Source organism: Pseudopipra pipra, chromosome 26 (assembly GCF_036250125.1).
Source record: "Pseudopipra pipra isolate bDixPip1 chromosome 26, bDixPip1.hap1, whole genome shotgun sequence".
Lineage (NCBI taxonomy): Eukaryota > Metazoa > Chordata > Aves > Passeriformes > Pipridae > Pseudopipra > Pseudopipra pipra.
This window is the reverse complement of record NC_087574.1, coordinates 3931233-3948411: the sequence shown is the minus strand read 5'-3', so window position 1 is coordinate 3948411 and position 17179 is coordinate 3931233. Positions and strand designations below refer to the sequence as shown.

Below are 17179 nucleotides of genomic sequence, written 5' to 3'. Positions count from 1 at the left end.
GTGGGGCCGTGGGGACTGATCCCATGTGGGGCCATAGGGATCAATCCCAGGAAGGGCCATAGGGATCAATCCCAGGTGGGGCCATGGGGATCAAACCCATGTGGGGCAGTGGGGGTCAGTCCCCAGTGGCAGCCCCTCCCCAATGCCACACACAGGCCTCACGCTGGTGGTTTACAAAAGAGACTTTATTGCTGTGCTGCTGCCCGGGCACAGCCGGGGACGGCCAGAGGTCACTGGGGCTCCCGCCACCCCAGCCCCACTGCCCAGAGAAAACCCGCCAGAAAACCGCCCATGGGCCTGCAGGAGGCTCTGTAAGGGCAGGGGACTCACACAGCACTGGGAACCACCGCGCCCCCGCCCCACGGGCAGCCCAGAGCCGGTGCCCCCCACACTGGGAGCCTCTGGTGTCCCACGGCTGCCCGCAGCTGGCACACTGGACCGGCCTCATGCCTGCTCTGGGAAGGGCGGCTGTGGCAGGGCCCTGGGGCCAGGACAGGCTGGGTGCACTGGACAATATGAAGGAAAGTAATTCTTACAGGAAAAGCAAGTTTATATATTGGGTTATGTGAGCAGGATGGGGAAGGTGGGGTGGGGGCTGTGTATGTGAGAGCCAAGGGGGCCGAGCCAGGAGGGCCCTGGAGCCACTGTGTGCTGCCCTTGCTCAGGGCACAGAGTGAAGCTGCAGAAAGCAGGAAACAGGGAGGAAAGCGAAGGACGTGGGCATGAGCCCGAGCTGTGCCGGGACCCCTGGAGAGAGCAGATGCTCAGAAATGCTCAAGGTCCGGTGCTGGACAGGCATCAAGGCCACTCTGATGGTCGAGAGCCTCACATGGCAGCAGCGCGTCCCATTTCCCTCTGGAAACAACTTGCGGGCAGTGGTGGCTGCTCTGGCATCGCTCCCTGTGTGTTCCCCCTCCTCGAGCAGTGAGCATGGACCTCCTGCCTGCTGCCCCCTCTGCTGTGGGTGTGGAGGGAGCAGATCCAGCACCCCACCTCCGTGCTGCTCCCTGCCCTGGTGAGGACTCGCCCAGTCCCTGGGCCCCTGGCAGCTGGATCCGTAACCCGGGCAGGGGAGCCTGCAGCCCACATTGCTCCTGCCGCTGTGCAGGGCTGAGCAGCAGCAGCCTCAGCACAGCAGGGAGCAGCAGAGGGCCTGGCTGTGTGATGCCCTGTGGGCACCCAGGGCAGCCCCAGCTGCAGGGTGGCTTCCTTGGGAGCCATCCCAGGTGCTGCTGGGTCACCCGGTGCTTGGGAGCACAGAGAGGAGCAGCACCCACTGCCCCGCCGTGCTCTGCCCATCAACAGGACTAGCTCAGCTCTTCCCTCCCATGCTCTGGCTGCATCCCAGTTCCTCTGCTCCCTGAAGGAGTGGCCAGTGTGGGTGTTGGGGTTCTTCCTGACTGCGGGGCAGCCACACACCTGGCACGGGGCTCCATGAGTTGGTGGGCTGCTTGCAGGAAGCTTTCTTGATGCCAGGTTTTGCTTATGGAGGACTCGAGCTTTCCAGCTGTACAGTCATTATCTTGGGTTCAGCACTCTCCAGCTGGGCCAGGGTCCTGTCGCTCAAAGTCCATCTTCAGGTGTGGGGTGAGAAGGCTGCAGTAGGAATGGTCTCCGAGGGTGACTTAACAGTGTAAGAAAAACAATCCCGTGTTCCTAATGTTTGTGTGCTAAAACTAAAATATAAAATACACCTTGTCCAAGCAGGTAGGGGATCAGCGTCGGCTCTGCAGGGTAGGAAGGATGCATCGTGTACACTTCCCTGGGGCTCCAGGGCAGGGAGAGCTCAAAATGTGAGTGATAAAATATTCAGTTGTCGTCCACAACCCTTCCGTGCTGCAGCCTGTCCTACTCGCTGTCGCTCTTGTCCACCAGTACCGCGTCGGTCTCCTCCGTGATCTCCAGCAGTGTGTGCATCTCGGGGCTCTCCCCTCGCATCAGATCTGAGTTTTCTCCCTCCTCTCCACCAACCTCCACAAGCTCAGTGGCTTTCACCTCCACCTCACCCTCTCTTATTTTCTTGACATGGAAAGTGAAGGGTGGCACTTTGTAGACAGCTGTCTTAGATCTGGCATAAATGGTGTGGTCGGGGGTGAAAGACTTCCTCAGCTTGTCCCGAGAGGTCTTCATCTTCTCTCTTCTTTCATTAGTCACAATCTTGGTGCCCAGTTTGTTCATCCTCTTCTCCAGGTTATGGCGGGTCTTCTCCAAGTTGTGGCGGGTCTTCTCCAGGTTTTCCTTGGTCTTTAGCTTAGTCTTCTCCATCTTCTCCTTTGAGAATGCCTTCTTAAAGTCATCCACCCTTTTCATGCCGCTCCTTTTGATGCGCTCTGCCCGTGACTCTTCGATAATCTCCTCAATCTCTACCTCCTCATCTGACGAGAGCTGGATGTGGTCCTCCTCTGCATGGTCCTCACCCACAGGTGCCTCCTCACCTTCGCCTTCCTTCTCTAGCTTTTCACCCTCCTTTAGAGACTTACTGATGCTCAGTTTAGACGGGAGCTTCACTTCATCCTGCAAGACACAGAGCCAAGCCAGTGAGACACGCACCCCACAGCCCTGGAGCCAGCCCTGCCTCCCTCCCACAGGGCCACTTGGCCTCCACCTGGCTAAACAAACCCAGGTGCCTCAGGCCTGGGCTCACCCTCCCTTAGTGCACCTGCTAAGTTACTGTAATGAGGATGTGCTTAGGGCTCTCCCATATTTGTGCTCAGGCATCAGCTCTGCACACTCTGGACTGGTTCCAAACCCATCCATGACTCCAGCAGCATGGGAAAGGCAGCCCAGCACTGAAACTGGAGTCTTTCCCTGTCCTGCTGTGCCCTGTCACAGTCCTGTCCCCTCCAGTTTCATCTTTATCCCAGGACCTGGCCATCACAGCCCCTCGAGCAGAGGCATGGCTGGAGCTGGGATCTCAGCCACACTGCTGGCACACACACGCTGGCCTGGCTGATCCCAGTCTGCACTCAGACTTTCCCAATGCCTGTAGAATTCAGGTGTGGGGCTGGGACATCTCTTGGGATGCAGCAGGCCACCCTATTCTTCCCACTTCTCCGCTGGGAAGTAAGTGAAGGAATTTTCCCAAGCCCATATCTGGAGATGGTGGAGACAGTGGCCCTGACCCAGTGTGCTGGGTTACACTGCTCTGCTCAGGACAGGGCTGGATTCATTCAGCTTCTCCACGTGCCCAGGCCAGCCAAGTTTCTGATCCCAGTGGCAGAGGACAAGCATGTGCCTGGGAGAGGGGCACAGGTCTGGAGCAGGATTGGTTTTCATCTAAGCAGCACATAGCATGCATCCCTGCTGCAATGAATCACCTCTCCCATCCCAGGACAGGCTGGAAATAGCCCATCACTGCACGGAGCGTCACAGCAGCGGGGCTGCAGCCCACGCTCAGAAATTTATTGCCTGAGCGGTTTTGATCTATGGAGCTGGGTGGGACAGGTGGGAGCTGCCAGAAAATCCAGCAGCAGCCGAAGGGCAGTGTGTGGAATGGGCACACAGCACATGGAGCTGCTGGGCTGAGGCTTGGAGAAGAGCCTGGGCAGCCGGACGGCCGTGCGCCATTTCCAGCCCTGGGGCAGGCAGAAGAGGAACGGAGCAAGGACGGGGATCCGCAGCACTGATGGGAGCAGGGCCCAGGGAAATCAAGGAATAGGCCCTGGCATAACCCAAGTGCTCGAAGTATGTGGCAAACACTGGAACACCGGCAGTGACTCGCCTGCCCCCAGCCTGGGGAGCTGCCCTGAGCCACAGGAGGGTCACTTTGCTGTGGCACCTCCCGTGCTCTTCATGTCACAGTGGCACAGCAGCCGCCACCGCTACCGTGCCACTGTGGCCACCCATGAGCGAGCTGCGCAGATACCAAGAACCAGGACACTGGGAATGGTCGTTCTGCCAGGCCCAGCCCGAGGAGGGGCGTCCCTGGCACTGCTGCGGGACAGGACATCCCAGTTCCTGCAGTGCTGGAAGGGACGGCATGTTCACATATCCGTGCCCCAAGCGCTCTCCCACTGCCCCCGCTGCTCCTCTGCTGACCAAGGTCACTGCCACGCCACTGCCCTGGCTGACCAAGGTCACTACGATGCCACTGCCCCAGCTGACTAAAGTCACTGCCATGCTGTGGCTCCAGCCTGAGCCCCTGGATGGAGGCAGGAGGGGATACTCCCCCTGCAGACACAGGTACTGGGCCTGGCCCGCTGCACTGTCCCCAGCCCTGCCTTCCCTTGCATCCCTGGAAAACTGACACAACTCATTGAATACGTGACTCCAGCACAGCTTCACCTGGGTGACATCCAGATGCTTTCATCTGCTTTCTCATTTTTCTCTAAGCACAGGAGGGTGCTGTTCCTTTCTGGAAGCATAAGGGCATCTGGGGAAACCTTTGTGAGCAGTGGTGAGCCAGCTCCACACAGAGCACTGGGCTCGGTGAGGGTGGCACAGGCCACAGTGTCCATGGTGAAAACACAGAGCCTGCTGGAGCCGTGTTTTTTTGTGGGTTTTGCAGGCTCTGGGTTTTGTTTAGGGCAGAGAACTGTTCTGGGCAAATCTCTTTACCCTCTGGATCACAGCTCAGGTCCCAAACACTTCATGGAGATTAAGGTGAAGTGGTGAACATGTGTTTTCTTCATTTGATGAGCCACTTCAGCAGAAAACAATAGACATGCTCTCCAGAGGGTGAGGTCAGTCCAGAACAAATCCACATCACTGGGAAGGCAGGGAGCCTGTTCACAACAACACCTGCTGGAGCAATCCCAGAGACTCCCAGGGACCCTGCCCCACCAGCAGAACATCAGGAACTCCAGCCACTTCCTTCCCTCTGAGGCAACACAATAAGCCAGAACAAAGGCATCCCCCTCTTGCCTGGCACAGCTGTCCCTGGAAATGGGCCATATCCTGAAAATTCTGATCGTATCAGCCCCTTGTGAGCTCCAGAACACGTGTCTGCAGAAAGAAAAAATCCCACATCTTCCACATAAATAACCATCTTTCCTCCTGTTACACCAGCAAATCCAGCTCCTGACTGAATTTTCTGATGTGGTGAGATGGGCTGCGCCAGGAATGCTCCCATCCAGCCTCAGCAGCATCCTGCAGCTCTTCTCTCACAGCCGTGAGGACATGGCCAGCAGCAGCTCCCGGTACGTGGGACAGTGGGAGCAACCCCTGTCGGGGTGCCTGCAGCTCTCCCTAATTCTGTGTTTCACCCAGAGAGCAGCAGCTGCTGGCTCTGCGATCCCACAGGCTGCACTCAGGCACTTCACCTGCCCTTCTACCTGCCCTGCTCCATCCCCACAGCCCAGCCCCGGCCCAGCAGCACCCACAGACCTGAGCCTCTGCTCTGCCTCTATCAGGAGGCATCTCATGGCTCAGGCCCAGAAGCACAGAGGGACCACAGCTCTTCTCATACATAAAGATCCCAGCCTTCTCAGCCTTCCTGTGTGGGACTGTTTCCAAGAGCTTTTCTCCAGCTGTGCTTGGGAAACCCTTCAGGTCCAGCTCCCAGCCCCTCTCCCTCAGGGCTGGGTGCCAGGGCAGCCCACACAGGGCTCTCAGATGGTGATTCTCTCTCTCCTAAGTCTGGTATAATTCCTGCATTTTCCCCTCTGACATTTCCTCACTCTGGTTGCTGACCCAAGCAGCAGAGAACCAGCTGGGGGACAGCTGGAGGACTTTCAGCACTGTGTGCCATGGGTAACTCCCCAGGCTCTGAGCCCAGCTGTATCCAGGGACCATTTCTGCAGGCCTGGGCGCAGCACAGCTGGTGTGAGAACAACCACAGCTTTGGCATGTCTTAATGGAGATGAGCACCTTCTGCTGAGCATCCCTTGCATGTACCACACATCCCCCCTGCATTCAGGCAGGGTCTCCTCCTCCTGGCCTGGGAGGTTTCTCCTGCAGAGAAGCAGAGCTGCCCGGTGTGGGCAGGATGTGCCTGCAGACACAGCTGTGGAGGACAATGGGACCTGTCTGGAACAATCAAGAACTGTCCCGGGTTTATGGATGGCTGCTGCACAAATCCCTGCTCCGCTCTGGGCAAGGCACTACGCTCTCTGCACTTCATTTCACTCATGACTCATCCAAATGAGCCACATTTTTAACACCAGGCATTCCAACCACTCTATTTTTACTGGGAAAACACTGACCCTGAAGTGGGCGAGTCCAAAAGCCTGGGTCTTGGCATCCCTGCCTGTTGGGGTGTTCAAAGCCTGGCTCCCGATCAGCAGAGGCAAACTAGTTCTGTCCTCTCAGATAGCTCAGATCCAGCTGGCACAAGGATAATGGGTAAACAACATTTCTCAGAAGATTTTGGTAGCAGCAGCAGCAAACTTTGGTCCCACTCTGTCCACAGCACAGAGCTGCACCCAGCAGCAGGACGGGGACAGGGAGTGTGTGTTGCCCCTGCAGCACAGACCTCCTGGGAAGTGGTGTGCTTCAGGAAGCTCCCTGCCATTGGCAGAGCTGATGGGACTGGCGGCCTGTCTATCTGCAGACTTTGTGGGCACCTGGAGGGCCCCTGGTGCCCACAGGCAGTCCCAAAGGCAGCTGGCTGCCAGCTGATGGGTGCTGGGCTGCTCTGGGTCCTTCTACTTCAAACAGTTCAGAGCTCTTGGACCCATTGCAGCCTCTTCCTGGCTCCCCTGAGTGGGCTTTTATCTGACATTGTTTTCGAGTTCCCTGGCAGTGAGTCACCCGCAGCCCACGGCCATGGACACCAGCCTGGTTGCTACAACACATGTAAACACTTCCCCTGGTGTATAAAAGGCCAAGCAGACACAGAGCTGAGCTGCATTCCCAGCCTCAAAGGGCTCCTCCAGCGCTGCAGAGCCACCAATAAATCTGGAGAACACTCCCAAAATAAGAGTAGGGCTCCTGGATTGCTCTTGTAGAGGGTCTTACTGTCAGCATGTAAAAACAGAGTCCCAGCACTCCCAGAAACTCCAGTCTCTGGTTGGAAGGTTTAATGGAAGGTTCTCACATGCACATGCAAATCACATCTGCAGTTCATTTCACTCCGTTATTTTTACACAATTGCAACAGCACAAACAGTGAGTTTGGTTGACATTTGCAGCCATAACGTGCAGAACATGACCAGCTCACATTCCCGGGCTCCACTGTGACCAAATCAGGCTGATCCCGACACTGGGTGAGCTGGAGCCCACAGGCCCCCCTGTGCCCCAGCCCTCCTGCCCAGCCTGGCCCTGGCCTGGGGGAGGCTGGGGGAGGATCAGAAGCTTGGGCAGCAAAGAGGCCTCCAGGTCAGCTCAAGCCCTGCCAGAGGAGAACACATTCTGCTCTCCCGTTGCCATGATAACTGCTCTGCTCTGCCAGGCCTCAGAGGAGGCTGTTCTGTGCTGACCTTCCAGCAGTGTCATGGGAAGGAGGATTCAACTATTCCTGAGTAAGAGCAGAAAGCCTGAGAAGTACCCAGAGCCTAGCAGAGCTCAGGGGTGTCCAGATGCCCTGAATAGAAGGGGCTGTGCTTTCCTCTCCAGTGCCTTGGTGGAACAGGCTTTTCCTGTGGAGGCTAAAACTGCTATCAGAGTCTCCTGCTAGATCACAAAAGAAATCCCTTTTTTAAGTCTTGTCATTCTCCTTGAAAAGGAGAAGTTTCCCTGGCAGCTTCCCCCAGAGACCCTGATTCCTGGGCTGGGTTCACCATCACCTGGCTCCTGGAATACTCCTGTCCACCCAGGCAGCCGTTCCCACTGGACAGCACTGGGTGACCCCCAAAGGGCAGCTGAGCTTGGGACATTTTCTCCAGTAGCTGCACAATGACAGGAAGGCAACAGGGCACCATGGCCTCTGTCGAATGAGGTAAGTGTTAAATGAGCAGCACTTAAATTCACCACTCCAGTGTGTGCAGGGCCCAGCTTGGAGCCAGCAGTGCCGGGGGCTGTGGCTGGACAGACACGAGAGGTGCTGCAGGGCCTGCCCGAGGCACCGGGAGTTTACATCACAGTTTGTGCTCTCTGCCTGACTTTTACCTATCTAAAACAACTTCAAACCATTTCACAGACACAAACTAACGCTCACAAGAAGCCTGAGGAGGTGGGTGTTCCAGGGCTGTGTTTCCAGCGCCTCTGAGAACAGGTGGGATTTGCCCAGTCACAGCAGACACCAGCAGAGCCAACTGCCTCTGGCCACTCGCCCTTCATGCAAGCCACAGAGCAGCTCCTCCCTCCCAGATGGAAGAGGGAGTGCAATGCCGGAGGGAAAATCCCAGCTCCTCACACCCACGCCAACCAGGGCAGCGCATGCAGCAAGCGCATTAGTCACAGGAGGCGTCCTGCCAGCAGCAGGATCAGCCCGGTAGGTCTGAGGGCCTGGGGCAGCCCTGAGCAGGCAAGAGGCAAAGGCTCAGAATCAGCAGCTCCCAGAGCTTCGGAAGAGGTTCAGAGAGATCTTCGGGGGGTGCCGCTGCCGAGGCCCTAAACTGCCGCCTCCTGGTGTGTCTTCTGCTGCCCTGGGCCTGGCGCTGCGCGGGGAGGGCTCAGAGGGCAGTCCCTGGCGAAGGCTCAAGGCACACGCGCGGGATCTTCTCGGGCTAAGACGAGGAAAACTGTGTTTCAATGGCCAGGGAAAGGAAGCACAATGGAAACACTTACCTGCTCCCGACGGGAATCTGAACACGCCAACAGTGATTGATCCGGGTTAGCATGAGAACAGGCAGAGAGAAAAGGCACAGGGGTACGTTTTAGTAAAAGGAGAAGCCAGGAAACAAAATTTGACAGAAAACACAGTCAGCAAAGATCTTTGAGAAGGAGGAGTGTCCATCTCTGCTTCATAGCAGGTCCCAGGAGATATAGGATCCCTTCTGTGGGTTCAGGCACGTTCACACTGAACGCTGCCACAGAGCCAGACTGTTCACAGTCACAAGGATTCAGTGTTGGCTGTTGGGGATGTCTCCCATTGCTGTGGCATAGCTGAATGCAGAGTTTGCTTGAATGTATAAGATCATGAAAAAAAAGGTGGTGTTTACTGTGTTTACTAATTCAAGTGCAGAGGCTGTGGAGATCAAAACAGCCGGTTGCAACTCCATAGGCTGGTTTTGTCACGTACTGACCTTACCCTAAACCAGTGCTGGACAATTCCCAGCAGCTCCCAGACGTCCATACCCAGTGACACAGCAAAGTCAGGCATGGCCTTGACTCTGGGTTCCAAGGGTTGGACAGATTTTGTCTCCAGCAGTGCCAAGAGGTTCATGAAAAGAGAAGCCTTGAGCCTTAGAGAGGAGGCTTCTGAGTCCTGCACTAAGTCACCAAGGAATACTGCTGAGAGTAAGGGAAATATCCAAAATATGAGAAGGGGGGAGCAAACCAGGTTGGGATTGGGTAAATGTTAGAGGAATAGGTAGTGCATTCTCAAGTGGCATCTCCCTGACTAGCAGAGTCCTCCCATCCTCCGTAATTCCAGGTGTTGTGCAATCTGCCTGGCACTTCTTTCTATCAGGCGTGTCTGGTTACTCTGTGTCCTGGAAGACATGCCCAAAAATCTGGATCTGCTTCATCAGCTGTGAGAAGCAGCAGCCTGGTACTGGCACCGGAGCTGGTGCAAAGGAAGGCAGGGATGGCAGGGAGAGGAGGAGGCTGTGCTTGGAAAAATGCTTTTGCCTACAGCGAGTCAGAAGAGAGGCAGGGCTGTAGGAAACAGAGAAATAAATAGATTGAAAGTGAAAAGACTCTTTTTTTTTCCTCCTCTGACAGCATTGAAAAGTTTTGATGCCATTATCAGTCTCTTTGTACCACTGGCTTTGCTCTCAGATCTGCTCCTCCCGGATAAACCTGTCTGAGCTGATTGATGACTCCAGAGCTGCTTCTGAACAGCAAAGCAGCAAAGATGGGTTTTCATTACAGATGATTTGCAGGCACTGACATTTGCATCCTCACATAAAGCTGAAGACTAAACATCCTGAGACTTTTTATTCTAAATATTTGATTTTCCCTAACTGACACTGAGCATTTTGTTTCTGGTCTTTGTCTTATCTTGCAGCTGTACAGTGGACCCATGACTCTTCAGGTGCTCTGTAAGTTGTAGGAGATCCTGCAGAATAGAGAGGACAATCCCAAACAGGCTAAAAGAGGGCTAAGCCTGTTGCTGAATAGTTTATGAGTCATTGCTGTGCTTTCCATGCTGTGCACAAGAGAGGCCTGAGGGAGGGATATGTGATCAGGAGGTATATTACCTTGGGATTTCTTTTCATGAGCCACTACTCATCCAATCTAACTCCATCCCAATGGCTGGCAGCCTCTGGCCCTTTGCTCCAGGACAATTCATGGCTGCACAGCTCAGTCTGTAACTATAATGCTGAAAGGATTTCAGCAAAGCAAACAGGCCTGGCACCAACTGCTTATAAATAATAGCTGAGCAAGGAAATATTAATGCAGTTGATACCAGGCTGCAAGAGAGAAATCCATGCTCTAGAGTTGTCTTTTGGTAGAAAGACTGTTAATCTGCACTAAGAAAAATCCTGGAAGTTGGATGTATTAACATCCTGACTTTTTTAAAGGTTCCTGTGAATTATTATCTTGAGACTGTAATAATTCAGTAATATGCAGAGAATATGCAGGATTTTTGGCACATCAGAATGTTCTCGTGGTGCTCCTGCAATGGAGGGGGAACCTGCACTGACAGGAGCTGCTTTGGATTGGATTCACAGCAAAGTGAAACCAGCTTTTTATCTTAAAGTATTATCAGAAAATAATTACAAAACCCACTGGCTGCTGCAATGCAAATCCCTGCAATGCCCCACTGGGAAGAGGGACAGACGTTCCAGCACAGAGAACTCCCGGGCACACAGAGCCAACTGCTCTTGCAGGAAAAGTGCCCTGTGGGTGCCTGGTGCCCGTGCCTATCCCAGTGCTGTCATCCAAATTGCTTTGCAAGTTCCTATTTACTCTGTAACACTGGTAGCTGGGCAAGCTCCACTGAACCCCAGGCACGTCACTGACCCAAGCTGCCCCTCAGGCCTGCAGGTCTTGCTGGCTCTCACCCTGGTTTTGTTTCTGAATGATTACTTTCAAACAAAACCATAGCTTGGGGCAGCTGCTGTTCTGTTTAGGCAGTGGAAAAAGGCTGCAGCCCTGGGCAGTGGGCTTGTACACCCTGGGCTTCCTGCCCTCTACTCCTCCTCAGCCCCTTGAGCCCGTGTCCTTTCCCACACTCTCTTTTGAGGAGCACAGTCCCAAAAATGAGGCAATTCAGGCCTGACCTCCTAATCTGTCACATTAATGTGTGAGTTTGAAATCCATCCCCCCTGCCCAAAATGTGCAGTGTTGCTGCTCCCATCCGTATAAGGCCCACGCAGAGCACAAAGCCAGGCTGGGCTATTTATATTCCCTCGCCCAGCCATACCCACCCCACACACTGCACGGCTGGGATGTGGGTCCCACCCTGCTGTCCTAACTGCCTGGCCCTTCCCATGGAAACCCACACCTCACACAGCTCAGAGCGGCTGTCAGAGCCCCCTGAGGCACACAGGAGCCCCACAGGAGCCCCCAAATCAGACAGTGTGGGGAGCACCCCTCGGACAAAGGCCGCTCTTCCAAACAAAAAACACTGCACATCCTGAGCCAGAGCAACCAGAGCTCGGCGCCCACACGAGCCTCAAAATAAAGGACCGGCACACTTTAGAAATTCAATACTCCATGTGTATGCTGAGTGCTGCAAGGGTTTGCCCAGCTGTAAGAAAGTCAGCCTCTGACACTTGCAGGAATAAGTTTAACTGTCAAAAACTGTTTGGAGGAAAATGCTGGGCTTACGTAAGCTGCCACATGCCGCTCTCAGACTGAATGCGGCCCAAAGTCTGGTTTCAGGGCAGTAGCTGCACAGGACATCCATTATTTAACCATGAACTGCAGTAACCAGACTCAGATTCAGGATCCTAAAAACAGGAGGTTTGGGATGAAGTCACTTCAATTTGTTTTTATTAGCAGCTATTCTCACCAAATTTGCTGGCGTCCTGGTTTCTCTGAAAGATGGGAACCCGGGCCAGAGGCACAAAGGAAGCTCTGTGGAGCTCTGAGTTCTGTTCCCAGGGGCTGCTGAGCAGTGCAGGCACTCACTATCAGACTTTTTAGGAAGGCATGTTCTGCACTGAACGTCTGCATACACAGTGGCCCATCAAAGCTCGGCCACTTGCTTTGGGTCCGCAAGTTTTCAAAACAGAAAGATGGGGCAATTTGGAGGGGGGTTGTTGTTTTCAAATTTTTTTCTCAAGAATCGATCTAATTCCCTACATTAAGTCGATACAAAAACTCTTTCGACTCGGTAGAAATCAGACCAGCTCCTGGCAAAATCAGCTGGAAGTGTTTCTGAGAGGGTGAGCAAGCGAGAAAATGTGCACACGGACAAGACTGCGAGTGACACCCGTAAACGTTCTGCTCAACACCTCAGCTTAGCCAGGACGTGGGACTGATTTCCAGTTCAGCATTTTCTCCCCCAAAGTCAGAAACTACCCTGACAGTTCTGCTCAGGATCATCCCACAAGTCAGGCTTTCCCTGAATAAAATTTTACTTCAGTTTCCTCCTAATCTACAGTGAGGAAAGCACAGCTCTCATAGGCAGTCTGACCTCCCCTCCCAAGGTGCAAAAGATCTAATTTGCACTCCTGAAATAGTCCCTCCACAACTGCTGGAGCTTCAGGACGTAATGCTGAGAGAATAATCAAACATCATTAACCAGCAAAGAACTCATTTATCTTTACCTCCTTTATCTCTTTGACCACAGAACTGTGCGATATCGAATTCCTACAGAGCATGACTCCTGCTCTGCTCAGCTCTGTTGCCTGAAAACAGTCACCACTGGGATTATGGAATATTTTACTTCTCTTAAAATGAGTTTCTCTCTTCTTCTTCAAAAGAAAAGGCTAATAAATCCTTGCACTTTTAGCTACAGCAATGGAAAACACACAGGAGTCACTCCCAGCGTGGCGCAGCAACTTTCCCTGAGTCAGAGAGGAGCAATAATGTGCACAGCACTGCAGAATTAATTACATGACCAGTAACGTACCCAACAGACACTTTGATGGGTGAGTGGGGGGTCTGAGAAGTGAAACACTGAATTAGAAGAGAATTATGTTGTAATTATTTGTTTTTAGCCATAGACACCATTAGGAAAGCACGGTGTATTCCTCATTTAACCTCCCAGGGTGGATCCCAGTGCCGGGTCCTGTCCTGCTGGGGCCGAGTCTGCTCCTGCAGAAGTGCCAGGATGTTCACGAGGGCACAAACGGCTCCATTTCACATGGAGTAAACCTGGAGAATTCCTTACTTGTGCTCTGCGACCTCACATTCAAATCACACTACGTTCCATTCTGGGAAACTGTTCCAAATTACAAATAACTTTTTTCACTATAATCTCCATGATTACCAAGTCTCTTGCCAACCGACTCGCTCCAAGGCTGCTCTGTCCTCAGCACAGCAGCAAGGGCAGGCCCTGAGCCTTCAGAAGCAGGATGGTTTTTCATATTCAAAGAGAAACTCTGCTCAATATCCATAAGCCAGTGCAAACCAACACAAGCAGCTCACCAAAAGCCAACCTGTCAATGTTCGCGGTGCTTCCCGAGGACCTTGAACTCTGCTAACTTCCCACCTATCTGTAACCCACACGGAATGTTAAACAATTCCCTTCCCTCCTCTCATTTTGCAATGGTTTTGCTTCTGCAGTACATTTAAAGTTCTATCTTATTTTTCCATAGATAGATTGATACAAAGAGCTTGTAATAAACACACACATATATATCTGTCTATAACTGGTCAGGTTTCCAGTATGATCTAAACAGGCTTGAGTATTTCAGCCTTTCAGCCACAATAAAACTACAAATGCTCAAGCTCTGAACCAGGGAGTCGCACAAGCCCTGTATATCTCTGATCACTGAGTCTGTCATGAGCTGCTCTCCCTCAAACCCCATTGCAACAACCATTCTCCCTTTTATTTTGCTTTTTTTCTCTCTCTTCCCATGATCAGCATTCGATGCTTCTCTATTTGTCCCTGGCGCTGGCTATTATTAACTCAGAGGCTTCCAACTGAATCATTAACTGTTTCACTCACTTTTCTCCTGTGGCCCAATAGAAGAGTTTGCTCTGACACGGAAAACTAACTGCAGGCAGGAAACCTGACAGAACCATGCTCCTCTCTCTCTCCTTGTTTAATATAAAAGGAAAACTCCAATGCTTAGCACGGGGGGGGAGAACATCAAGCAAACCAAAGCTGTTACTGAAACCAGACAACGAGAAGGATCAAGGCTTGCAGGATGCAGCAGAAAGAAGGTGGGAATTGTACAAACCCATGGCAAAGTCCACCCTGAGTGCTGCCGAGCTCAGGGGACCGGTCTGGATTTTCTCTGACAGCTCTATCTGCCCTGGCAGGTGGGATTAACCCCGAGCCAGGGTTACTGTCATTTGTTGTTATCAGATGCATGTCACACATCTGAAATGCTATCGCTCTCCACGTAGCCATGCACATGGTGTCTCTTGGTAGAAGAGACGTTGCAGATGGATTTACAAAACCCCCTTCCAGATCCCAGAACACACTTGTACTTCGTTGAGCTAAGCAGTAAAATCGGGTTATTTTGATCCTTCTGGCCCATTGCAGTGAGTGCTTAGGGCCTTGCTTCCTATCTGCATTAAAATTCCTGTTAAGTGGGACAACTCTGTCAAGCTTTGTCTTAGGACACACAGAAAATGTTAAACCACAAATGAGAAAGCTACAGGGGGACCCGCCTCAGCCTGAACTGCCAGACAGTGCAGGGAGTTTGGGAGAGGACTGGACCGGCCATGCAGCATGACAGGACCCTCAGCGAAGAAAACAGCCGCTAACAGGATGCAAAGACGTTGTGAAACAGTTCCTTACCTGGTAGATCATGACTTTGAAGTTCCTGCGTTTCAGGAGCTCCGCTTCATTGGCCTCCAGCTTCTTGATCTGCCCGGCTTGCTTCTCCAGGTTCTGCCGCACCGTCTTCACGTTGACGCTCACCTTGCGCACCTTCTCCAGCATCTTGTTGACGGTGTTGCTGGTGGTGGTGTGGGCCTTGGTCAGCTTGGTCAGCTCTCCCTGGATGCTGGTCACTGCGCTATCCATCTCTTGCTGTCTCTCCTCCAGCTGTGTTTGGGTCAGCTGGATCTGATCCACCGCTCCAATGATCTTGTCCAGCAGGGTCAGCACCATCACGCCGTTGATCTGGTCTGATTTGATGGGCTCCTCGGGCGCCTGCTCCTCCGAGGTCTCGGAGACAGTGGGTGGCTCGATGATTTGCAAGGTGGTGTCCTCCATGGTCGCTCGGGAGTCCTGGCTCACAGAGCCCGGAGAAGCTGTCACTGCAGGGAGAGAGCAGGGAAAACTGAGCCCGAGCCTCAGCTAAACTCCGCGCTGGGAGACGCGCCAGGAATGGGGAGTGCAGTGAGTGAGTGTCTGTGCTGAAATTCAAATGGCACAGCTCCGCACAGCCGTCCAGTGGAACTGCCCTGCAAAATTTTCCAGGCTTGCAGGTCATTGGCTGACTCCACCTCAGCTATAGAAAAGAAGCCGCTGCCAAATGCCTGCTGACCCACCCTTTTGAAATGATTAAAATAGTTGGAGGGGAGGCGATGGCTCTGCATGCAAACACAGGCACAGCTCAGCCAGGAATGCAAAGCTCTGGAACTGCTGCCACCCCTCAGTCTAAAGGCGCTGTAAGTAACAAGAGGAAAAAACAAAATCCTCAAGTAAATGGCTCGGGAAGCTGCTGGGAAGAGTGGGAAGCGAGCAGCCCCATCTGGGCACAGCTGTGTGCATTGAAGGCTGATTTAAACAACTGCATGCGCTGAAGTTCAGCTGGAAAATGCAGACCTGTTGCCAATAGTAAGGGTTGGGGCTTTTTTCCCCAGGACTATGAAAGCATGATTTTCAATATTTTAAAGAAATGCTACAATTTGGATCCAGTAGTTCTGGCACAAAAACATCTGGATCATAACAATACCCCCCCAACTGTGAATGTATGATGGGTGTACACAGTGCATGCAAAGTGCACCACGTCTCCACACAGGTTTAACACAGGAGAAGGATAATGCAGTCCAGAAGGGAGGCAGCTGGGCACTCTCCCCAGAGGAACTCTCTCAGCTCTGCAATCCTTGAGCCATCGACAGATACAGTCACTGGACTTTAAATGTGGGACCCGTTGCGGCGCACGCCATGCAAAGCTGTGCTTGAAAGCAAAGCCCAAATACAGTGGGTTACTCGTGGCTTTAGTGGTAAAAACCCTAATTGTTTCAGAACAAGGAGACACATGGTAGGTGCCACCCCAGGCTCTGCAACAACCCAGCAGGAACATGCCAAGAATGCGGAGAAGGAAAATTCAGATTCTGGGAGTGACTCTGGGCCAGACCCTTCACTGTCCCTGGAGTAGGCTCAACCAGAGGGAACCCAGCTCCCACGTATAGTGCTGCCATAGAGCCTCCGCTGGCCTGCACTCTGCTGCTGGGCTGAAGGCTCACTGGTAAGGTCTGTGGGCACACTGGGAAGGTGGCAGCTTCCCTCGTCCTGTAGCCTTGACAACAGTAATTCATCCTCCGAACCTCCTGCCTCTCGAGGGGCCAAGGCCACCCTTGCCCTTTGCCACCAGCTGGCAAATACCAGGTATGCCTGAGAGCTCCGGGCTCCTCCCGGATCAGCTGGCAAATACCAGGAATGCCCAAGGCAGCCTGGGACAAATAACCCATCCTGACACACAGGCTGGGAAACCCAGGGCATCTCACAGAGGGACATTGTTCACCATGAATGCTCATGGCAGTCAGCACTTTCCCTGCCCTGTGACTGCTCACCCTCCCCACTGACCCGGGCCTGGCGGCTCTGGAATCAGGGAATTGTGTCCTGTGCCCCCACAATAGCCATTATGCCACCTAGGAAAAATAGGCTACTTTTTATGCCCTGTTCTTTCCTGAAGGGACCTTTTTCCCGAGCATTTATTTCCAGTGTTTGCTGCTTATGAGTCAGCTCCATGAGAACACCCTCAGTGCTGGCAGCTCTTTGTCCCTGGGTGTGCTCCAGGGTGGACTTCCACAGGCACCTGCATGGGGCTTCAGGTACAGGACAGGGTGCCTGTGGAGCAGAGCTCCTCCTGGGCCTGCCATCCACGTGTGATTCCAGCATATCTCTGTGCCTTTGGGTCTCCATTTGGGAATAATTAAAAATCTGCCTGAATAGG

General features: G+C 53.2%; 1 protein-coding gene across 1 annotated transcript; it reads right to left on the bottom strand.

The window, feature by feature from the left end:
• Nucleotides 1-167: 167 nt before the first annotated feature.
• Nucleotides 168-15550, bottom strand: CAVIN1 (caveolae associated protein 1). Its single transcript, XM_064636328.1, has 2 exons — nucleotides 14851-15550; nucleotides 168-2514 (listed from the first exon to the last, which is right to left on the bottom strand). The coding sequence occupies exons 1-2, from the start codon at nucleotides 15268-15270 to the stop codon at nucleotides 1849-1851; spliced, it is 1086 nt and encodes a 361-aa protein (XP_064492398.1). The 5' UTR covers nucleotides 15271-15550; the 3' UTR covers nucleotides 168-1848.
• Between the last annotated feature and the right edge of the window lie 1629 nt (nucleotides 15551-17179).